This window comes from Thermobia domestica, chromosome 11, assembly GCF_964235325.1.
Source record: "Thermobia domestica chromosome 11, izTheDome1.hap1.1, whole genome shotgun sequence".
Taxonomy (NCBI): domain Eukaryota; kingdom Metazoa; phylum Arthropoda; class Insecta; order Zygentoma; family Lepismatidae; genus Thermobia; species Thermobia domestica.
This window is the reverse complement of record NC_137464.1, coordinates 260,786,811-260,812,013: the sequence shown is the minus strand read 5'-3', so window position 1 is coordinate 260,812,013 and position 25,203 is coordinate 260,786,811. Positions and strand designations below refer to the sequence as shown.

The 25,203-nt window shown below is 37.0% G+C and overlaps 1 protein-coding gene across 3 annotated transcripts in view; it reads right to left on the bottom strand.

Annotated features, from left to right (window-relative positions):
• LOC145664998 (uncharacterized) overlaps positions 1-25,203 on the bottom strand; it is a 93,188-nt gene that overhangs the window by 36,104 nt on the left and 31,881 nt on the right. For all 3 annotated transcript variants that reach the window (XM_081732182.1, XM_081732183.1, XM_081732184.1), the window contains exons 7-13: positions 21,141-21,596; positions 17,878-18,282; positions 14,944-15,306; positions 9,583-9,693; positions 6,303-6,407; positions 3,679-3,786; positions 628-993 (exon numbers count right to left, since the gene is read on the bottom strand). In XM_081732182.1, the coding sequence (XP_081588308.1) occupies positions 628-993; positions 3,679-3,786; positions 6,303-6,407; positions 9,583-9,693; positions 14,944-15,306; positions 17,878-18,282; positions 21,141-21,596 (1,914 nt within the window). The remainder of the gene's footprint in view (positions 1-627; positions 994-3,678; positions 3,787-6,302; positions 6,408-9,582; positions 9,694-14,943; positions 15,307-17,877; positions 18,283-21,140; positions 21,597-25,203) is intronic.

Sequence of the window (25,203 nt, the reverse complement as noted above, 5' to 3'; positions counted from 1 at the left end):
CCCCCAAGCTTCCCCTTATTCCGGCCCTGACTATAATGATGTAAATTTTCCTCCCCTCTAAGCTTCCCCTTATTCCGGCCCTGACTATGATAATGTAAATTCCCCCCCCCCAATCTCCCCCTTAATCCGGCCCTGACTATAATGATGTAAATTTCCCCTCCCCCTAAGCTTCCCCTTAATCCGGCCCTAACTATAATGATGTAAATTTTCCTCCCCCCTAAGCTCCCCCTTAATCCGGCCCTGACTATGATAATGTAAATTCCCCCCCAATCTCCCCCTTAATCCGGCCCTGACTATGATGATGTAAATTTCCCCTCCCCCTAAGCTTCCCCTTAATCCGGCCCTAACTATAATGATGTAAATTTTCCTCCCCCCTAAGCTTCCCCTTATTCCGGCCCTGACTATGATAATGTAAATTCCCCCCCCCAATCTCCCCCTTAATCCGGCCCTGACTATAATGATGTAAATTTCCCCTCCCCCTAAGCTTCCCCTTAATCCGGCCCTAACTATAATGATGTAAATTTTCCTCCCCCCCTAAGCTCCCCCTTAATCCGGCCCTGACTACAATGATGTAAAATTTCCTATCTCGAGTTGCAATACAAAACACTGTAATATTTGGTAATTTACCTTCAAGTTTTGAGCCCATTACTTCATCCACGTCATGGAAATATTTCGATGGCTTTATCCATCCTCCTCCGTTCTTCGCATTCAGATGATATTTTACATATTTCTTTTGAACAAAGTTCCACCTGCGCTTACACTTAACAGCAGCTTCCGCTATCGTTGAACGAGGAATAGCAGCACCTCTTCTGGCCATCTCCTCTGCTACTTGTTTCCATAAGTTGCTTTCCGTGTTACCATTCCATAACTCCTGGAACTCCTCCTGCTTCATAATGTCTATTAACACTTGTGTGGAATCTCTACCATTGGTAATTGTTCGTTGCCAAAAAGCTTTCTTAGTTATGGCCGATGACTCATCAGAACTTCCAGCATCTGCAACCAAAATGAAAAATGCAATTACCGAGATATCTAAAGTTTATTCAAGGAACGTTCAGTACCTCATGTAAACAAATACACGTGGTGATTGTTTGATTTTATTGGTTAGATAGCCTTAGAACACCCATGCGTCAGAAGAAAATAGTCCTTGCTTATAAGGCTCATTACCAGAATTCCTTAGAATTAGATCACAGAAACAACACTTTATCTAAGAACTAAATTGAATTAATGCAATAAAAGAGAATACGCATGCATTGAAAGTGGTTTTGACTCAACTTTAGCGCGAATCACAGTTAACAATATGGCCACATGCGGGGCATAAGTAAAACATCGACAGGGTATAAGCACGTGCTTCTCGAAAGAAGCGCTGACCGATAGCCAATCATCCGATGACTGGCGGAGTAATACAATTCTGCAATGTTTACATCAGGATCAGAAGGTTCGTTGAATGAACTTTAGGACGCGGGCAGAAACCTAACATTGTAAATTAGGTATGATAACAGAAGAGCAGATTACCAGCAATGATAATAGTCACAATAGTAAACAAAGGAAAATGGTTCATACTCATCGCTTTTTTTTTTTTTTTTTTTAACTAAGGAAAGTTCTTGATCATCGTAGCCTTCATTATCAGCCCCACTAAGTCTTAAAAAAGTTAAAAGTTTAAAACTTAAACGGTAAAAACGTGTGCAAAAGTAAAGAAATAAAAGGTAATTCGAAGTAACTGCACAACTTCAAGCCACAAACCACAGGAATAAAAGTTTGTTGATCACTGTAATGTTATGGGTTAATTTCAACCTTTGTCAAGATTAAGTGTAGCGTTCAATATGTGAATGTAACAAAGACTCATTAATTTTGCGTTCAGTCATAGTGTTTGCTTTCTCTAGTAGGCACACATCAGCAACATTCCGCCTTATGCAGAGTCGATTTCACGTTAGATTAGCGTCATACTAAAGGCCTGACTACTGCATGAAACATGTTAGTTGAACTCTTTAGTATGGCACTAATCACGCGTCAGAACGACTCTGCATAAGGCCCATTATGTTTATTTTCCCTAAGGTGTAATGACAATTAAGATAATCGTTGAGGATTAAGAATCCTTGGAGCTCCAATATGTTCAGCTATTCTGATACGAACATTCCTTTTGGTCTGACCTCTATACAAGTTATCACCCTGGCAAGTGACTGTAAACACCATTGGATTGCTGGCACTCGGTAAAGTAAGATTTGTAGTTAGTTAAGTATTTTCCATTTGATTTTGGAGGAAGTTCTGAAGTGTTAAGTTCTGTGACGTGAAGCTATGCAATTACTTCGAATTACCTCTTATTCTTTACTCTTTTCACATGTTTTTACCGTTGAACTCTTAAGATGCGCGCCTACTTGACTTACGTTAGGATTCGCCTGGATTTTGCCTACTAATTACCAAGGACTAAAATACCTTTTCTAACATTGTTGTCATTATTATTATTATTATTATTATTATTATTATTATTATTATTATTATTATTATTATTATTATTATTATTATTATTATTATTATTGAAAATAGACCTTCAAATAAACTATTCGGTCTATTTCTGTGATGATAGACGCATACACTATTTTGTATGATATAAAAATTACCACTTCTATATTGATTTAGAAATGATATTTCAAGACTTCAGTTGTTTAAATGTTTTTATATCGACACATTGTAACATATTTAGAGTACTATTGCCTGCAAATATAGTTTCGTAAGTGATGGATTTATAAACATCGAACGGTCGTCAAATCCTTTTATATCGCAGCATATTCATATTCATATTCATATTCATATTCATATTATTATTATTATTAGCAGCACCATCAGCAGCATTAGCATCATCATCATCCTCACAGGTATTCTGCCATTATTGACAGGTCTTTTGCTGCAACTGAGAAGCTTCCATGCTCCACTGTCTTCCGCTAACCTCTTCGTCTTCACGCACGATTTTTCTGTTTTGATATCGTCCATTAATTGTAGTCTCCTTCGCCCTTTCCCTCTCTTTCCTGCCACCATACCCTCTAGCATGTCACTCATGATACAGTTCCTTCTTAGCCAATGTCCCAACCAGTTTCTCTTTCTCTTCTTAATAATATCTAGAAGTGTCCTTTTCTCCCTCACCATTTTTAACACCCTCTCATTCGTTTTCCGCTCAACCCAACCAGTTGAGCTAACGTGTTAATGACCAGCCCTTATTTCAAACAGTAATTTTATTTACTTATGTTGTGGGTCCAGGTAGATTACAACGTTGCATTTTCATTAAACATTGGGTACATAAAGAGGGTACAGCCCAAACGGTTCGTCCGATTTAAAAAATTCCTTCACTTTAGATTGAAAATATCATATTTGGAGACGGTTTCCCCTTTTATATTTTGTTGTAACTCTGATAATAACAGAGTTACCCTATGTCAGGGGGATTTTGAGACACCCTGTATAACGTGTAGCGGCGCAAAACCTTGATTTTGATAATACCTTTTTCTTCACTCATTTTCTAGTCATTCTTCCAAATCACGATTCCTGCCGCCGAAAATAAGACACTTACCCGTGGAACTCGCAGAAGGACAGAATCATGAGATACGACATCCAAATTACGGCATTGGTGGACAAACACATTTTGGTTGCGAGTTACATAAATTAAAAGAGTACTGATTGTTTAGAACTTACCTATGTTTTCCATTTCTTGATCATCGGAGAAAACCTCATCGTTATTCACGGAACTAGATGCACCTGCTTCATCGTAAACGACTTCTATAAAATTGTTTGCAAGCTCATCTGAAACAAGAAAGAAATCAAGCTTCTCTTCGGTTATCTCAGATTTTATTTACTGTTTAATAAATTAAAGCCAACATCTTGAGTACTGTATATTCAATCAATAAATACCCCCTCTGTATTTTAAGCACAAAAACTAAGATAATGTAAAGAATTCCTGGACATATTGAGATGTATTAACGGGAAGGTTTACACTTCCGCCTAACTATTATTTCCATTAGTAACGTCACTGTGTTGTTATTCTTTAAATAACACTATTGGTCCCAATTTATTATTCTTTCACCTTAATTAGTTTCATTTCAACCTGAACTACGAGGAAGGACCAGAAACTAAGGTTACAAGGCCGATGTTTCTGAAGTTTCGTCTGTTATAGAGATATGAGGAGTGGGTGGTAATTTTAATACATGGAGTTGGCAACTGTACAGAGCTTCAGCTACCTGCTACCTATGGCGCTAGTTGCAGGTAAACACAAATGGCCACTCGTCTGGAAAATTGGTCTCGCGAGGGAAATCCCTTTAGATATTCGATTTCTGTGGGCGGAACACGTAGCTGTGGCTGAAATTCACCAGCAGCTGGTAGAGGTTTACGGAGATACTGTAATGTCTCGTCAGCATATCGCAGAATGGTGTCCAAAGTTTACGGCTGGTAGAGAAAACGTCACCGGCGAGAAGTGCAGTGGCCGATCCAGCACGGCATCAACAGATTTGAACACAGCTTGCGTGGAAGAACTGATTCAGGACTTTCACCTATTTTTGCACTTAAAGGAGTACCTAGGAGGTCGTCGCTTCGCTTTAGACGAGGAGGTGAAACACTTCGTGACAACATGGCTGAATACGCAAGGACAGGATTTTGACAAGGAGGGACTCTTTAAGCTCATCCCACGATGCGACAAATGCATCAATCGATATGGACATTATGTCCAAAAATAACCTAATGTATGTACTACCTGTTGACTGTATTCGTTGTATGAAATAATATATACATGTTTCAATGCAGGCTTTGTAACCTTACTTTTTGATCACCCCTTGCACATTTTTTCTTTCTTTCTTTGCAGAGAGTGTTTTTAACTTACAAAAGAAAGCGTTACTGATTATATTGAGTATTGACAAGTAATTTTCGAAAGAAAAAATAATTCTCCTCTCCTCCCTATCACTATTCCTTCTTGAAGACTTCTTCTTAGTAATGGTTATGGCCTTCTTAAATCTGTAGATCCTGTGGAAAACGCGTTAAATCCAAAATAGTACTTTTGAGAAAAATAGGACTGAAAAATGGTTGTATTGCATTCTATTTAACATACCCCAAATTTTACTCCTTCACAACTAGGTTCAGGAGGGAGGACTCACGTTTCTGTACCCTTCAGCAGCTCTTTATTTTTCTAACAGGTCTGGGATGATAACTTATTTTAACCCATTTAGGTCTTAAAACCCTTTACGTATCAACAAAGATTTGGCAACATTGTAAGCTTCAACTTAATTTTTTCCCCACTTCAAGTGGAATAACCCTCCACTATAAATGGAGATATAGTTCTTTACAAATATTATTAATTGCCTTAAATTTCTGAGATAACTATTTTTTTTTAAAAAAATCATTATTCTAAACCTAACCTTCGTCCCGTTTGCCATGAAAGAAGATTCTAATCAACTGTTTCAAACACATTGGTGGGGAAAAACAATACACTTCAATAACAAACGGGTAAGAAAAAAATCTCTGTTTATATAGTGAAATGTACGCTCTTTTTTGTCTATAGGAGAAAATGACGGTACGTCAAACTAAAAACTTCATTTCATTTCATAATTATCTCTACTTGTTGTAGCTCAAAGTAATATACTTTTAAACTGATTTATTTTTGGTTGAAAAACCATCTAGAGTAGATATACAGGGTGTTTCAAAACACCACCGACAACGTTTGGGAGGTGATTCCTTACACCATGATAAGACAAAAAGTATAGACCAATCTGGGTGCACAAATGCTTCCTTTCGGATTTATACGCTCCCCAAAACATGAAAAAATGAACTTTAAAGGTGCATAGCTCCAAAACTATGGGACCTACCATAATCGGGTTAAGGCTTTCCTTAGGAACTAATATGTGCCCTATCCAAAAATATGTTTCAGAATCCTAAAGTACTCACGCAACAATTTTTATAAAGGGAGCTTGGCTAAGGGCATATAATTTGAAGTACTCACCAGCTACCTCTGTAAAAACTGTTGCAGAAGTACCGCAGGATTCTGAAACATGGTATTTGGATAGGGCACATACTAGTTCTTAAGTAAAGTCTTGACCCGACTAGGGTAGGTCCCACAGTATTGAAGCTATGGACCTTTAAAGTTCAGTTTTTCATGTTTTCGGCAGCCTATTAACTCCGAAAGGAAGCATTTGTACACTCAGGTTGGTCTATACTTTTTCCTTATCTTGGTGTCAGGAATCACCTCCCCAACGTTGTCGGTGTTGTTTTGAAACACCCTGTATATAGGTCATTTGATCATTCTTTTGGTTTTATGCGAGATCATTTAAACTTACCAATGGTTCTCATTTCTTCTTGGTTTGAGGCCTCCTCATTGTTAGGGGAATCAAGTGGGACATCATCATCAAAATAAACTTCTACTATATCTTCCGAAGTGTTATCTGAAACACACAAACAATTTTTAAGGCTTCATTTAGAAAACGTAGTTTAGACGTATTAACATATTATTGGTTCCTTAATAGAGCTTCCTCGTGGCTAAGTGGTTAGCACACGCGCCATTGGCGTAAGAGACCCGGGTTTAATTCCCGGCGGGAGTTCATATGGTTCGGATCCCACGTTATGCTCTAGGCCCATGTCTCTCATAGCCTCGCTGTTGCAAGGGAAGCTAAACTTTATCTCATAGTCTCAATCAGTTCCTTGATCCCGCTTGTTTCTGTGTTTGTTCATTCAAGTTTAGCGTCCCTTCCCAAACGTGGACCTTCAGTTTAGGGTGCAATCCAAACCACCGGAATGCGCTCAAATTTCAATGTTTCCACACAGGGAATCGAAATTGCCCCGCCTCTTTCTAATCATGAACAGTACACCTCTTCTACACCTTATCATTCGTATGACTGCAAGGGATTATTTTTATCGTGTAACGTTTTCTTTAAATTTATTTTTATTATTTTTCTTTTAAAATTTTTACTAATGTTTCGTTCTGAAAACTGATCTTCAAGTGTGGACGAAAGAATAAACTGCTAGATTCTTGTGATTCTAGAACTACTTGTTTATTATGAGAATTCATTGTTTGTGAAAATATGAAAAAGACGTAAGTCACTTTAGATAATGAACAGTAATTAAAGACTTTAATGTTTTTAAAATTTAATTAACATTTCCTGAAGGAAGATCCCAACATAATAATGAACAAAACAGACACATAAGTATAATGAGTATAAAAAGCGAGTGTTGGATTTCTTTGTGGTCGGTTCCAGAGACAATGTAAGACGAGGTGAGCTGTGAGTTGGATCTGGTCTCTGCTTTACAGATGTTTTGCAGCCACTCATTTTGTTTAATCATTATTTCGGAATTTAAAAGAGCGGTCTACCATTCAAACAGACTAATTTCCAGGATTATAATGACATCCGATCATACAGTATGGTGTAAGCTGAATTCAATCTTTACTGTGATTTGATAGACACAATGATGTTTCTAGTGGTGTTATTCCAGTTTTTTTTAACAACCACTTATATATCTATATCTATATATCTATCTATCAATCTATCTATCTATAGCCCTTCACGTTTTTGAAGGATGACGTCCCTCGGCGAGCACACAATCCGGGGAAAGGGAAGAAAGAAAGGATTGGGGAAGGAAGGAAGCGGCCTGGGACCTCTAAGTTAGGTACCACCACGGCATTTGCCTGGTGTGAATGAGGAAAACCCAGGAAAACCTCATTCAGGGTGGCTGGCCTGAAAAAGCCCGAGCAGCCCCACTGGGAATCGAACCCGGGACCGCTCGCACCGAAGGCGAGAGCGTTAGCGATTACGCTACGCGGGGCCACTACGCTCATGTGATCCCAGTTCTCATTTTTGTTGTCTGAGCATTTGAGATTAAGAAATAAACGCTTATACCGTGTTATGAGAAATCATATGTTTAACACTGTAACTGTAAGAACTTCTAAAAACAAAGATAGTTAAACTAAAATTTAGTGTTCCTGGGTATAACTGGGTAAAATTTACTGTTATGTCTGGGTATAACAAACGGTTCTGCGAATTCGAAATATTTTAACAACCGGTTCTAGAGAACCGGCTGAACAGCACCACTGGATGTTTCCTTTTCTGGTTACTGATTGTAACAGTCGTTATCTTAGAAATAACACAAATTACAATTCAAATTATGTTAAGGTTAATGTACTCTAAAACACTTCTTCAAACTGTAAAAGGAACTATCCGTATTTCAGCTATATTATCTTTATTATTCAGCTTACAACACACTATCGTAACTCCCATGAATTACTACAGCTGAAATACAATTACCGCAACAAACCGTCCATAGAATAATCTCAGATTAACCACACGGTTCCTGACAAACTACCTACCGTAACATAATTCTGTGAATATCAAACTAACATAAACAATAACAGAACAGATTCTGTCACTTCTTTCTTTTGCTTTACATACTTTGTCCGATAATTTCCACAATATTTCTTTAATATCCAATTCTAATGTAACACTTTAATCAACTAAACGTTGTAGCAGGAGACCGTTTATGAGTAACATCTCTTAATTGTAATAAAGTATTCACCGGGTTGAGGAAGTTTTGTTTCCTTTTTGCATTTTATGTACTTTATGAATTATGTTTCAATGTTGCAATCTAAACTTAGCATGCAATTAAAATTACGTAACTACTCCATCTAGATAATATTTAATTACCATTATAATTGGTTCCTTATGCTTTCTCATAAATATCGACTTATTTTTCTTAATCGGTTTATGGCAAAAAATATTCCTGAACTTATAAGACTAAAGATAGCAATTACAATTATGGAAGTATATTAAGTATTATCTATTTGAATTAAGGTTGGTTTAAAGGGCCAAGTTTTGCCGATAGATGACACTACAGTCTTCGTGTCTCTCCCATGTATTTTTTATCTTTCACGAAAATTCACGATTTCTCTTACAAATTTCAACCTACAGACTTCAAATTTTTAGAAAAGGAACTTCATAATTTATCGAAGGCAATAATCCGTGCCGATTTTTTATTTAGAATTTTCTTCATTGTTGAAATGGCTTGATTGTTGAAATGGATGTCCAAATCTTTAACAATGAAGAAAATTCTAAATAAAAAATCGGCACGGATTGTTCTCTTTAATAGGTTATGAAATTCCTTCTCTAAAACTTTGAAGTCTCTAGGTTGAAACTTATAAAAAATATTGTAAATTTTCGTAAAAGGTAAAAAATACATGGGAGAGATAGGAAGACTGTAGTGACATCTATCGGCAAAACTTGTCCCTTTACACTAACCTTAATATTCTTTCCTTCACGGAAGACCACTGTTTTCGGCATAAGAACTATGATACAAAAACTGATATTGCACCAAGGTGTACACATACATATATACAAAGAACACCGAAAGAAAAAAATACTTCTTTCTATCTTTTATGCTATGGAGTTACAGCGTGATAATAGGTAGACTATAACCACCCAGGAGAAATGTTCGAACCAATAATAAAAGAATAATTTGAATACATTCATCAGTTTCGGAGATTACCTCGATCAAGCACACAAATACACAAACTTACAAACATTCTCTCTTTATAATGCAAAAATACAACAAGATAGTAATAAAAGCATTTACCTTCATCTTCTGTATCCATAGTATTATCCCGATCTAGAACTCGTCCCTTTTTTAAACAGGCATTTTTTATGTAGTTCCTTAGTTGCATGTACTGTTCTTCAATCCCATCGTCTAGCAACGAATAATAATAATAATAATAAACTATTATTATGGTGTTATACATACATACGGGGTGTCCTTACAAGAACTAGTACACTTGCGAACACTACACACGTAACCAAACCTACCGCTACCTACCAACCTGTAATACTTATAGAAGTATTGAGATGCCTATCCATCGACGATCAGACATCGCTGCATCCGTGTGATCATGTTCTTAGTAAGTTAAGTGAAGGTCCGAGAGTTGTTAGCATAAATCTTGCTTTTCACAGCCCCTATAAATAAAGCTTACAGGATAAGTTTGGTGATCGAGGAGGCCACAGGCCTTCGCTTACAACCCTGTCGTCGGAAAACACTGGTTGATACGAGTCATATCTTGACTGGACGTTTGAGCGTCTCACCATCTTTTTACTTTCAGTTAACTGTAGTAGAACTCAAATATCTCTAGGTATCGTGTGCTGTTGATTGTCTGGGGCTTCTGCTTATGTCATTGCAAGTTCTATGAATTATCTTTGTTTTTTTCATATTCGGAGCCTTCCTTTTCTTTGTATTCTGTTATTCTCCATTTCCTACAAGAATATTGAATTCTACTGGTTACCTAGTTCTAGATATTTTGCCCCAAACGTGTCCACATCTTTAAGTAAAATTTCAGTGTCAATATGTTCTTCACATGAAAACTACATTATTTTTCACTAAACAACTTCTAACACATACAATTATGTAAACCTTTGCTAGATTGCATTAAAGTTCTGTTTGCTACGTGGCCAATATCTCATGGTAATTACACCCTCTCTGTGCTGTGCACCAATGTCATATGGGACACTACAATATAAAGACAGCTTCATATCATGCCTTTTGAGGGAGAAGAACAAAAAGTACAAAATACGTAGCGAAAAATCCTACGCTTCGTAGGAAGAGGAAACAGTACTTTTATATCGTATGAATAGCGTCCAGAGAAGCCAACAATAGTTTGATCATTGGTCATCCAGTCACAACGTTACAGGATTTCATAAATGGAGACTTTTGTACTTTTCCTATAAAGGGTTAAATACTTTGATTGGATGAGGTTAATGAGATGGTCAACAACTATGAGGTTATATGCTGGGTCACTTCAATCATTCACATCATATAAGACGTACAGAGGCTGCCAAGTTATATAATTTGTAAAAAATTTCAACAAATCCTATTCTGAATCCTTAAGTACGAAGGGGAGTCCGAAAATAAGTTTCCCCAGGCGACTGTAGACAGAGGTGCAAGATCAAAAATAACGTATGACATTAAAGATCAGACGTACCTCTATTTTTCCACGTAAGTGTGACGTACATTCAGATATTTGTCATACCGGTCTATAAGCTTCAAAAACCCTTCCAGGAAAAAATCAGGACTCTTTATACGGAATGAAGCGTCGAACAGCTTCTGAGACTTCAGCATTGCTTACAAAGTGCCTTCTGCCGCCAAGAGTCTTTTTCAAAGCCGAAAACAGGTGGAAGTCACTGGATGCGACACCAAGACTGTGGCGGATGGGCAAGGTACTCCCACCCAAGTGTTGCAATATATTTTGCGTTAACGTCACTGAGAGTGGTCTCGCATTGTCATCCAACAACAGAACACCAGATGTTATGGATTTCTGCTCCCGATACGCAATGTGCCCATTCATAGCGGACAACCGCTCGCACTTCTTCCTTTGACCATGATCTCGAAATGCACCCTCTCTCCATAGCTACCAGACTCAGACTGAGAAAGCACTCGTCTCCGCTTTGCACAGGCGCTGCGTCGGCGCCATCTGCAGGATCGCGGGCAAACGATACCCATTTGTGTCTGAGTGCGTTGCGCGTGCAACCGTTGTCTTGTTTCCTCAATTGCTGTTCGCTTTCCTGCGGAAAACTTATTTTAGGACTCCCCCTCGTATATACTTTGTAACGTGAGTTTGTACTTTTTTCTTGTACTAAGGATTATTGCCCAATATATCATTTTATTTCAGAAAACTAATAAATTATCACATTATATTCTTCTTTAGCACATCTATCTGCTTGTGTGGTGTTTTTCAAAGTAAACTGTTCCTTTATGTCTTTTCCAGGATATCTAACACTTGATGTGCTTATTCGGGATTTCTACCACTGTGCGTTATTTTATATGACAACTACAATTTTGTGCTCTATTTGAGGATATCTAATGCTTCATGTTCTTTAAGAATATCTATTGCTTCATATTCTTCCTCAGGACTCCCGCCGCTTTGCGCTTTTTTATATACTGATAACTACAACCTGATATTCTCTCTCTTGTTAGCTACTTCTTCGCTTTCTTCTTCACAGCACCTTCTATTAAACAATATACAATGAGCTCTCCTCACTAATCTAATGGCTAGCGCGTGCGACCTTGGTGCACGTGGTCTCGGGTTCGATTCTCGGTGGAAGAGCATCAAAAAAAAAAATAATTTCAGAATCATTTACTTTTTATTAATTATCCATCATCTTTAGCCTAAATCGCATAAACATGAGATGTTAAAATTAAAATTTCATTTCATTTTTTACTCTTAAAAGTACACCGGTTGTTTCACTAAAAGCTGTTCGTTCAAAGTCGCTTAATAAGGAATGACACTTTTTCCTTCTTTTCTAAACAAGAATTAAAAAAAAAAAAAAAAAAAAAAAAAAAAAAAACAGTATATCAATAAGAACGTGAGCAGGGTTCTCCTATCGGAAGACAAGGTTCAAACTCAATTTTCTTTTACTCCCTTATAACTTACACTACCGTCAAATGGGGCTACTATGAACATGGGGGCTTCTTTGAACAAAACTGGGAAAATGTTTCAATCAAAATTTTCATGGCCTGGAAAGTCATTTGCGGCTCATTTGAATATTGCTAGTAGTAGTTTGGAATGTTCTGAATTCAACCATGATAAATCTATAAACTTTACTAACAATGATGTACGAGAAAAAAAATTAAATATGAAGCGATGTTTTTTTCTAATTTTTCGTCGACCAGAAAATTGTGTCTCTGGAACTCTGGTTTAAAGCAGTAACTGCCTAAACCAGTGTTACTGATGAAATCTCAGCCATTATCTACCGATTCCAATAGGTTCTATTGTTGTCTATCCTATATTCAAATTTTGGTGAATTTTTGAAAACCACATGCCATTTTAGGTAAGAAATGGGGCTACTATGAACAGCTGATTTTGGTGGGTCTAAAAATCAGTTCGTGGGTAATAGTACGGTATATTCTAAAGAAAGGTAAATGGCATTATACTGGGCAAGTCATAGACAAAGAGAGTTGCAATTGGAAAGTCAAGTTTACGCGCATTAATAAAACAGGTACCAGTATGACATTCTACTGACCCGAAAATGTAGACAGTGATATGGTTTGTGCAAAACACATTGTTCCGATGTTACCAGAGACCATTCTTAGCAATCGAGGGCTTCTTAAGTTTGGTGGCATCTCTTTTGAAGGTCTCAATTTGCAATAAGGTCAAGCATGTTCCAATCGTATACAAATAGTTTCTTACCATCCTGTATAGTGTAAATAGTGCTTATCCATCGTACCGAAAAAAATATTTGCGTATCTTTAAAAACGTCTCTGTTAGATTCATATGAACATACGGACCTCTTACTACAAGAGAGACCTTTTAAAGTTTTAAATATTCAAGTTGCAATAGTGATACGATGGACATCAACCTTTAAGAAATATTGGGTAAGTACATTTTAAAAATATTTTCTGTAGACCGTTAGGAAAATCGCACAACTATGTAATATATACCAAAATGTTCATAAAACTCGCTTCTTTTAAACTCAATATGAAAGAATACCATAGAGCTTATAGGCAGAATTTTATAATAACAATTAACATTATGTTCAAAGTAGCCCCATTTATGGGGCTACTTTGAACACTCATATTTCATTTTTTTTTCTAGATGAAGACATTATCTGACAACAATGGTTATCAACAGAGTGATAGTACTCTTTTGTGCCATGGTTTTAAAAATATAACATTGGGCTTACAGTATGTTGTTTACAAAATATTTAAGAACATGTGTTTTTTTTTTTTTTTTTCTTGTATCAAAGTAGCCCCATTTGACGGTAACCTTTGTTTTTCACTACCTGGAATTAAGTTTACAGCAGTTCCTAATCAACAAAGGATAAGAGCGTTAACTGAGAAATTTACGGAGACTCGATCGGTAAACAGAATTGATCACCAGAAACACTTTACATGAATAACGTGTGAGTCTTCGAGAACAAAAAGAAACGTGTACAGCTATGTCTGATGTTCAAAGAGACCATTTCCAACGACTACTGTAAGAATAAATTGATGTTATTTATCGCTGTGCTATTGCATCACATTTAAATAGTTTTTGAACGACTTGCACTCTATTAGCCAGTGGCGTATTTAGGATTTTGTTTCGGTGGGGACTACGCACAACACGGGGAAGCAGGGGGCAATTGCCCACCTGAGTTGAAGAATTAAATATATTTTAATTTATGTATAAGTTGAAAAAAATGAAATGAAATCTTTGAGTTTTACGACCCACGGTTATGCCAGTTAGGCTAAAGGAGACGGTGATTATGAGAAATGAATAAAATGGTGGAATGGAGAAAGTGAGAGGAAACGGGAGAACCCCGAGAAAACCCACGCACACGGTGTTTGTACACCACAAAGTTCACTTGACGGGAACAGGGATGTATAAGTTGAATTCTTAATGGATAGAATTGCAAACTTGTGAATCTTATGTGATATGATACCACAAGTTGGTGTGGAACACCATTTTCGCTTATCAGCTCCTCTTAGTTTTATTGTTACTGACGACAGCCGCCTTGAATCCTAACTAACAACAGTCGAGAGTATGATAGGAGAAACGAAAGAAAGTAACAACTAAGAAAAAGAAACAGGAGAGTAGAATGGATGAAAGAAAGAAAAAAAAAGAACGCAGTTCTACATGGAATGAAATTTGACAAATACAGTATTATTTCTGAACAAAGAGCATAAGAAAGTGAAAAGTCAATGAAATTCTTAGAAATGATAAGAAGGATTATTGTTGTACGTGGAATGCGAAAAACTAACGAATTTATTTCGGGTAGTGCTTGAGCCCGATAGCCCTTCCCTAAATACGCCATTGCTATTAGGATAACTAGATCTCAGATCGAATCTCAGTGTCTCGCAACATTCAAGAAGGTATATAATATTAATCTATTGCACTTGACTCTTTAAAGAAAACCTACTGCCACAAACATAAATATTGACGTACTAAAGTAAGAAATAAAATATCTTAGGTACCTTTAAATTTGGCAAGCATTAGGTCCTTAACTTCAGTAAAATATTTAGAAGGGGCCCGGCACTTCTCTTTCCTTACACTCACATGCCTAAGATAATTGAGGAACATCCTCTGAAGATTTCTCCACTTTTGATGACACTTCACACCAGCTTCTTTTTTTGTTGCATTTGGGATTGGCGAACCCATTTTACGCATTTCTTCTGCAACCATTTCCCAAATTTTTGATACTGTTTGACCTCGGCTGTTTAGTAACTTTTGAAATCGTCGCTGTTTTACGATGTGTATTAACAACTGTGTATAGTCCCATCCGGTATTGCCAGCAGGTTGAAACCAGAAATTATCAGAAACTAAGCCTTGCATATCATCTATAGAAAAGAATAAAAAACAATATAGAGCAATAGCATTATTCTTTCTTTGTACTGTTGCCTACAATCTGTGTGTGAAAAGAAACCGACTATTCGATCAGCTTTTACACTCATCTCATACACCAGAATTCATTCTATTGCAACTAATATATAAAAAATACAGCACACAAAATATGTATATGAGGGAAAATATACAGTTGCATAAAGAAATATCAGGGAAATACAGAGCTACCAACAGCTAAAGCCTCATATTACGCTACCTTTTATGCAGGATTAAAATATGGCATCATATTTTGGAGTAATAGCAGTAAGAGTGACATCGTTTTCAAAAATCAGAAAAATTGGTCAGGATTTTATACCAGAAAAATAAGATAACTTTCTACAGACAGCCGTTTACAGATCTTCGTATTTTTTATCATTACAAAATTTATGTGTGTATCAAGTAATGGCATATACGAAGTTTAACTGTGAAGATTTTGAACTAAATAAAGATGTATATATATAAGGTGTGTTCAAAGAGTATCGGACCTTATATTTTTCCCGCGCAAACCAATGAAGCGCGGGAGACTTTTTCAGTCTAGATGTAGGGGGAGACACTCATGCGTAGTCGTGAAATTTTTTCCCGCCCACAGAAAGCGGCAGCCGGCCAACAAGTGAAGACGTGTAGTTAGCGGTCGTCGGATTTTAATACTTTCTAAAATGACAGAGAAACTTGAGCAGCGATATTGCATTAAATTATGCCAAAAGCTTGGCGATATCCAGGCGGAAACCATTCGTAGGATTCAACAGGCCCTCAACAAGCTAGAATGACAATGCCATTGAGCAAGTGCGAGCTATGGTCTTGTAGAACGTTTAGCTAGGCCCTCAACAAGCCAAAATGACAATGCCATTGAGCAAGTGCGAACTATGGTCTTGTAGGACCGACGTATCCTAGTCCGAGAAATTGCGAACAATATAAGGGATTGGTACATTCAATTCTGAACGAGAATTTGAGCATGAGTGTGTCCGCAAAATTTGTACCGAAGCTGATAACAATGGAGCCCATTCTGCGAATTTGACTGAGGATTTCATAGCCAAACCAACTTTCTGTGTGTCGTCTGGCTCCCTACTCACCCGACATGGTCCCGTGTGACTTTTGGTTATTTCCCAAGCTGAAAATGCCCTAAAAAGGACCCTGATTTGAGTCAAGAGAAGACATCATGCGGAATACAACGGTATGGTTGCTCACCATTCTAAAAACTGAGTTCCAGAAGTGTTTACAACAATGACGAGAACGCTGGGAGATGTATGCATTACCAAGGAGACTACTATGACGTATAGGTGCCAATTTTTGAAGTTGTGTTAACACGTCAAAAAGTACATGTTGGTGCTTTCTTGAAGTCTTGGAATTCGCCGGAGTATTTTTTTTTTTTTTTGGGGGGGGGGGGTTCGTTACAAGTCTAAAATGTCAATTTATTTATGTTGGTTGTGCAATATTTTATGATCCTTTTCATCTTCGAGGATTATGTGGGGTACACTCTTATCTTTATAACAATTGTAATACTCACGAATATTATCTCCTTTACAAGAGTAAAAACTTTAATACACCGTGTTTCAAAAAGAATGGCCTGATCTTGAACGTTAATAATTACGAACATGGAACGTGCCGGCGAGAAAATGAGAGTTCTTTGAATGGGCGTGGCCTAGAGTTTCAGAAAAATTGCCGTTAGATGTCAGTCAATGCGTCTTCTTAGTTTGCAGTCAGTCAGAAATAAGATGGCGTCCGCTCAACAGAAGGCGTTGTGTGTGCTGCAGTTTGCAAAGACTGAGTCAGTGATTTCGGTCAAGTGTGCTTTTCGTCGGCGTTTTGGCATTGATCCACCTCCACCCATAAACATTTGTCGTTGGTATCGCCAATTTGAAAAGACAGGATAGTTGTGCAAAGGTAAGAGTCCAGTTCGGCCTCGCACTTTCGAGGTTTATGACGAAATTTAGCTATCGTCTAGATGTTGTTCGTGCTGCTGCTGGTGGACATACAGAGCATTTGTAATAGCATAGTTAAAATTTGAAGATTTTTTTAAGTATTTTGCAATTTATCCCATTTTTGCAACACTTTTCATCGAATCGAAGTCACCGTTGCGGATCGAATTGAAACCCTTACACGAGAGGCTAGAACGCTAGTTATTTATTTATAAAGAAACTCTTGAGACTGATGTCTTCTTAAGACATGTTAATACATCACACCCATTTCGTAAGAACGATCTGTAAGCAGCCTAAATCTTTCATTCTGTTTTTGCATCTACTTCATATTTATCTTAAATTTCCAGATACAGCCTCCAAAGCCAATTTATACTAGAATCTATAACAATAATAAGGAGGACGAGAGTAGAAGAAAGTGAGGCAGAGCTTATTTTTAAAAGTGTATCCCAGTATTCACCTGGTGGAACTGAGGAAAAAATTATCAGGACGGTCTACCACAGACATCGACTCCGGGATCTCCAGAATGTGAAAGAAAAACACTAACAACTAGCCTACTTCTATTCGGTAATTTGATTTTATTTTAAATGTTTAACAACAATTAATTTAACCTACCTAATTCTAAAATAAGATCCAAATTCGAATTCTTTGCGTCTTGTGATGAGAGAGCGGCATCCATATCGCTGTAATATTTTTGCGTCTTTTTAGTTTCTCCATTTTCCTCAATATACGCCTTGAACTCCATGTACCTTCGGTGAAGGTTTCTCCATTTCTGATAACACTTCAATCCAGCCTCTTCCTTGGTAGAGAAAGGCAGCGGCGCTCCTCTTCTAGTCATTTCCTCCGCCACAGCCTCCCACACTTTATATTTCTTTGTATAATAACTATTCAAAAGGGGAAGAAATCCATTCTGCTTTACGACATCTATCAAGATCTGAGTGTAGTCCTGCTTATCATTAACTGGTTGCTGCCAAAATCTGTCAGCAATCAGTCCTTCCAATTCATCAGCTGACATGGTATCTGTTAAGAAAAGATTAAGATTAGTTACAGACTGCAAGGAACACATATTCACATTTCAAAGCTTATCACTATGTTCCCTGAATCCAGAATCGTGTGTATCAGCTGCTGGAATATTTTAAGAAAGAATACAGTTCCTCTTCCTCAGTCAGTACTGCATGTAACTTTACATACTCCTATTTCATCTTACATTGTACTTCCATAACTGTATCTCTCTTACATTATGGATCCATAAATATATCTATTATCTTGTTCATTTACAATTCAAACTGGTGAAATTCGTATTTACTGATTATTGTCCTTGTTAATTTTTGAGTGCTTTATTATTCTTGTATCAGAAATATGCATATATACTTATACAGGAATGTCATATAACAATTGACCAAAACTTGTCTACAGTCAATGCATTATTAGGGGTTGCTATAGGTCACCTTCTGTGCACGATGTTGGACAAAGTCGACACTGAAATTCCGAGACCTGGTATAGTCACCTTCTGTGCAGAATGTTGGATAAAGTCGACACTGGAGAATCGAGGCCTAATACAGGTCATCTTCTGTGCTAGATGTTTAACACAGTTGACAGTGGAATATTGAGGCCTGGTATAGACCATATTCTGTGCAGGATATTGGACACAGTTGACACTGGAGCATAAGGTTAATAGTCTATCTTTTCCACAATCGCATTTGGTATTATCCTTTAGCGTAGGTCATCGTTCCCAGTTTAACGTTGGATCTGCACACTTTCAATCTCTCCCTATTTTCAAAGACTTCAATATTAGCTATCCCTTGTCATGATCAGGTGGTAAAGTTTCAGGTATCTTTTTTTCTTTTAGCTCGAAGGGAGGGGGTTTTAGCTTCTCATTAGTGTTACCTGGCTTTTCCAACAGTGACTGTAAATTCCTTTAATGTATTTAGGAATCTCTTCCTGGATTTCAGTCTGTGTGTGTGTGCGGTGCTGAATCTACTGTAATTTTGAGTGTTGAATCTTGATACTATCGAAACTTTTATCTGTAATAATTTTGTACATGTAACACTGGTTTTGTTTAACTGACTTCTAATATTATCAGTGCACCGAAAAAAAAAGCTTGTGTTATGTAACCTTGCTTGTCAATTATCATTCACTATGTAAGAACTCCATTTCTCAAGTATATTCATTTTCTCAAGTTCAACATGAAGACAGATATGTTTATGGTTCTAGAATGTAAGAAGAAACATTGTTATGTAATTTTTTAATCAGCATTGGTTGAGGAAAGGTAACGTTTCTTCCCCGAAATAATGCAGCATATAATACACACGAATAAGGTTTTAGGGAAGCTTTGAAAATTAGATATTAAAATATTAATTAGCTAAAGAGTTGTGCTAGTAGACTTCCTGAACTCTCTGGCAGAAAACCCGAAGGGCTTAGCTGATTTGAAATTGCGCTAATCTTATCGACATTCTTGCTGAAGTTCACCACCTTTCTTTCAGGAAGTTCTACAACGTCGTCACGACACTGATTGAATGCTTCACTGTCAACACAATCCAATTTTCTCCACTGGTTACCCATTCAAGTACTGCTTGTTTTCAATGAGCTCAGGAATTGGCTGAGCACAAGCATTCTGGCTGCGGCGTTGGTTCAGAAAACACATAAATAAAAATATATAGTTATCAAAATAATGAAAACATTCACATATTGGAACACTTAAGCTTTGTAAATTTGTATAACTGGATATTTAAGCACTTTGACTGTCTTGTGTTAGTTCTGTATTGAGCGAAAGTGAATAACACGCGAAGGTGTATAGTACGGATTCGTGTGTATTAATAGCACAGATGTTCGAGGTGCAAAATGGAAAGATTTTCTGTTCATAAAGTAGGTATCCGGTTAACTGAACACAGTCTGCTAGGTGTACTGAAAGCAACAGTATACAAGATATTGACGTCATACAGAACTCGTGGCAAGATATCGTTAGAAAAGTGGGTGGAAATAAAGTCTAAGTTAAGAAGAATCGTCGCACATTGAAGAGGGTTGTGACAAAGAACCGTACAGCTAAACCGGAACAACCAACCGCAGCGCTCATCAGCATTTGGGAAACTTACTTCTACAATCAATTGTCTGACGAAAGTCGGATAACATCAAGATCTGCAGTCTGGTTATGATTGCAACCTCAAATTACCGCTGCCAAATTACCACACTCTACCGAAAACATGGATTGATGATGATTGAAAGACAGTAATAATGTGCGATGAGTCGTTTTTTCCCTTGTTCGCAACAATAGGCCATGTTTATGTACGTGGGCGCCCAAAGAAACATATGTTTCGGACTGCATACTTTCTACAGCCAAAATGCCGACGGGTCTTTGCTAAATTGGCTGCGATTTCGTGATGATCTTTCGGTTCTATTACTGCTCTTAAAGGGCAAATTATTGTAATTATGTGGACATTTTAAGAGATTAGGTAGAAATACTATTCCATGTAACAGTTCGAAAATATACATAGTCAGACCTGTTAATGCGTCGGTTAGGGAACATAATGGCGAATTTCAACACCTGCCATAGCCCACTTGATTCCCCGACCTTAACATTATTCAACATCTATGATCAGACACGTATTTCTTACTCCGCCATCCCTACGCAACTAAGTGCTGTACTTTGTTAAGAATAGCCCTATTCCTTTGGAAAAGATTTAAGAGTTATATACAAGCGGAGACTAACTAGCTTGGATTCCGAGACTAACACAATCCGTGGAACAGTTTAAAGATGTCCCAATGCCGCATTAATCACTTAACTTGTATTTTGTAATGGAGTTTCCATTATTTACATATATATCGATCTCTACCCATATTTGGATGTATAAAATCTATTGAATAAAAATACATACTGATACCTGGAATATCTTCATTTGAAGTGGGACGATTCACATACTGTTCAGATGTTAAAGTTTCATTCGCAAGCGAAAATAGGTGTTCATCATGTTCGGGTTTACCCTCTCCTTCTATCTCATTGAAGTATTTTGGAGGTTTTGCTTCTTTCCCTTCCAACAGCTTTTTCTTGTAAATCGTATTCTTGCCCAGAAGATTCCTCCATTTCTGGTAACACTCCATACCAGCTTCCTTTCTAGATGCTTTGGGGATGGGAACGCCTCTTTTGGCCATCTCATCCGAAATCATTTCCCAAATTTCCACTTTAACTTTCGCTTTACTATTCAGCAAGCTCTGATACTTCTTTTCCTTTACAATACTGATGAGTACTTGGGTAGCATTCTCCTCACTGGTGACTGGTTGTAGCCAAAATCGATCCGAAAGTACGTCATCCAGATCATTAGATACAGGAGCTCCACAATCTTAAGAACAATAAAACACAATTAATTAAGTGGATGCGTATACATAGGAATTACTTACTGGAAAATAATAAAAATACACAGTATGTCGGAAAAGTAACGGAACTTCTTTTGTTTTTACAGATAACTACTAGCGCTATCTATTGAAGCAATATATAATCGGAAAGCTAAATATCTGCTCAACAAAACGAGACCACAATCATGAGAACCGATTAACGGAGTGTCAAGTTATAGCAAGAAACATAAGTGTATCTGGTGTCATTTCGTCACAAAAACACGATGGAGCAAAGAGCCAATATCGAATTTTGTTTCAAGCTAGGTAAAACATTCAGACAAACATTGGAAATGTTGAAGCAAGTGAAAGGTGATGAATGCGTATCTCGTACAAGTTTGTTCGGGTGGTATACGCGATTCCGGAACGGTCCGGAGTTCTTGGAAGATGGCCCAAAGCCAGGCAGACCGAAAAACAAAAATCGCGATGAGCTGGTGGAACAAGAGCGAGAAATGATCGCCCACGATACGAATTCGACTGTAAGATGCATAGCGGAGGAATCAAATACGACTAAAGACATACGTAATTCACGAAATTTTGACAAAGGACTAAAAGAAACGGAATGCACCACGCCACAGTTCGTGACTTCTTGGCTAAAAAAAAAAAACTCTGTGCTTTCACATCCCCCGTTTTCACATTACCGTGTGACTATTTCCTATTCCCAAAATTAAAATTGGCCATGAAAGGGAACATCTTATGTCAATGTTACACACGTCCAGTCTGCCGTGACGAGGGTCATTGAAGCGATTCCGAAAAAGGACATTAAAAACTCTACGCTAGCATTAGTTGAATGTGCCCAGCGGTGTATTGATGTAGAAGGGGTGTATTTTGAATAAAAAGAGCTACGGTTGGTAAAATACCTAATTCTTTGTTTTTTAAATTTAAAAAGTTCCATTATTTTTCCAACATACTGTGTATTACTTAAAGAGACTACAGAATGTATATTAAATTCTACAATATCATTAGGTCTTAAAGCAAAAACAAAAGAAAAAAAATCCAACATGAGACATTTATCAATCAACGGATCTTACTGACAAGAAACGTACATGAACCTGTCATCCGGACCAAACCTAGTCCATTCAATAAACATAACAAAGATATGTTCATGCACAAAAAATTAGGTGCCAAGGATACCAGAGTAAGTCGTTGGGGCCCATTAACCCTGTTAGTATACAGAAAATCGTAGACTCGCAGTGAAATAGCTATTGCATCAACACTGTGCATTGAAAAGTCGTGGTTTATAGTTCATTCTCTTCAGCATGAAAAAAGTTTTCCAGAGGTGCTAGGTGTTGGAGCCCATAACGCACTTGAACAGGGAAAATTGGGAGAATGTCGGGAAAATTCACTTCAGAAATCCCTCCCATCAACTTTGGACGCCTTGTGAGTGGCCCTGAGTAAAAGCACAAAATCCAAATCTATCTCAAGAAATACTATAGGGGATAAGAAATGTGTGTACCAAGTTTTGTATTGTGTTAGCCTGGTCTACTCTAGTTCGAAATGAATGTGGAGATTGTAGCTTGAAGAAGACCAAACTAAACTTAGAGAAATATCTGAAATTTCTCTGATAAACATGCCCCTAAAAGTTAGGCAAAATTGTGTGCAATGAAAACCATAACTAATTCAAGTTATAATTAATGAAGCTGGTGTTTAATTTAGATAAATGCTTAGCGTTTGTCTTAAATCAGTTTATTGGACATAGAATTTAGTGTTCACAGATTTGGCGTGTTTAAAATGTCTGAAAGATTGTATGGAACAAGAGAAAGGAAATCTGGCCAAAAGAAATGTCATACCTTGAGTATTTCTGGGTCCATGTTGTCAAGAATCCTCCTCTGCATCTCTGCTTTTGATGTTACGAAATGTCCTTGGAAGGTTGAAACTTGGTAATTGTAAAACACTCTCGAGTTAAAACTGTGCACGAGCTTTTCAAACGCATTAAACTGAAATGATTAATTCTATCTCGTTACTTCGAGTATAATTTCGTATCACAAAGTGACATGTTTGACTTGTTTATAATTTACGACTCATCCCGTTTATTAGTTCGTCGCGTCTCTTTCTATGGTCCGTGCTCTCTCGGTTCAGATCTCTTACTAACTGGTCTCGATCTCTTGCTCACTGGTTCCGATCTCTTACTAACTACTCTATTTCCAAGGAAACAGTTTTATGTAATCAAAAACATGAGATTGCAGATTTCAGAGATGTTTCAGGACAACAATGACTCCAGCCAGCACGTGGAACTCTTGAGAAAACTCAGTTGAGAAAGAACATTCTGCTGACCAAAAATCCTTAAAATCTCCAGATGCAATCTTCCGGATAATTTAAATTTCGTCAGTCTAAGAAATTTCTGGAAAAGATGAATACAAAATTCTTACAGTGTTACAAACACTTCCGTAATCAATTCTGAAAATAAAATGCTGATTTAATAGTGATTATTTAACTGTTATATAATAACCTCATTATGTAAATTCTCTTTAACGTAATCTTACTAAGTTGCAGTTTTGCTTTTCGTAACAGAGATAACAATTCATGAACAATGTAAATAATTTTCATAACGCTATTTCCTTCTTTCTTTGTCGAGTAACATGATTTTAATGAACACAAGTGATTATGCAAATAAATTAAGTCAAATTACTTTCAATAACATAATGTATCGTGGCGTTACCAAGAATTGAACCAAGTACCATAAAATCTAATAACATCCCATAACAATTGATAGATGGAATTGATATGAGGGAAAAACTTGTATACCAATAGCTATTCACTGCGAGTCTACGATTTTCTATATACTTACAGGGTTGTGGGCCCCAGAGACTTACTCCATTGTCCATGGCACCTAATTTTTTGTGCATGAACATATCTTTGTTATGTTTATCGAATGGAATAGGTTTGATTCGGATGTCCGGATGACAGGTTCATGTTCGTTTTTTGTAAGGTGAACAAATGAATGATACGCGTGTGTGTTAAATCTCATGCGTAGTTTATATAAGAAAATGGAGGAAAGGAATCTATATGAACCTGAAAATTGATTCAGTACAAGATCATAACATTTATTGAGGTGAAACTTATAATGAAATATACCATCATTAAGTTCTTCATTATGACACTACATAGAATGATTGACAAGATATATAGCAAAATTATCATTCTCTTCTTAATATTCAAATTTCAGAGTCTTTATTCAGAAAATGCCAATGTGAGGATTCGCTTAAGTCAAAGGTGTGAAGTTCGGTGTAAAAACATCAAAAATAAATGTTTGAAATTTTTCTAACACTCCGCTCCTGAAGAAAAAAGAGAAAGGATCTATAATATTCATTTTCTTTAATTCTTTATTCAGAAAATACCTAATGTGAGGATTCGCTTTATTCCGAGATGTGAAACTCGAAATTTAAACTATTCATTAAAAATGAGGGATCTTGTGTAGCAGCGTTTTTGAAAATTACGTTTCTAAAGGGACAAACGGGAACAATTTCTACAATATGCAAATTTCAGGTTTTATATTAATTAAACCTTAAACTTCATTTTTTCCAGGTCAACGTTCCATGATTATGCACCGAGTCTAAG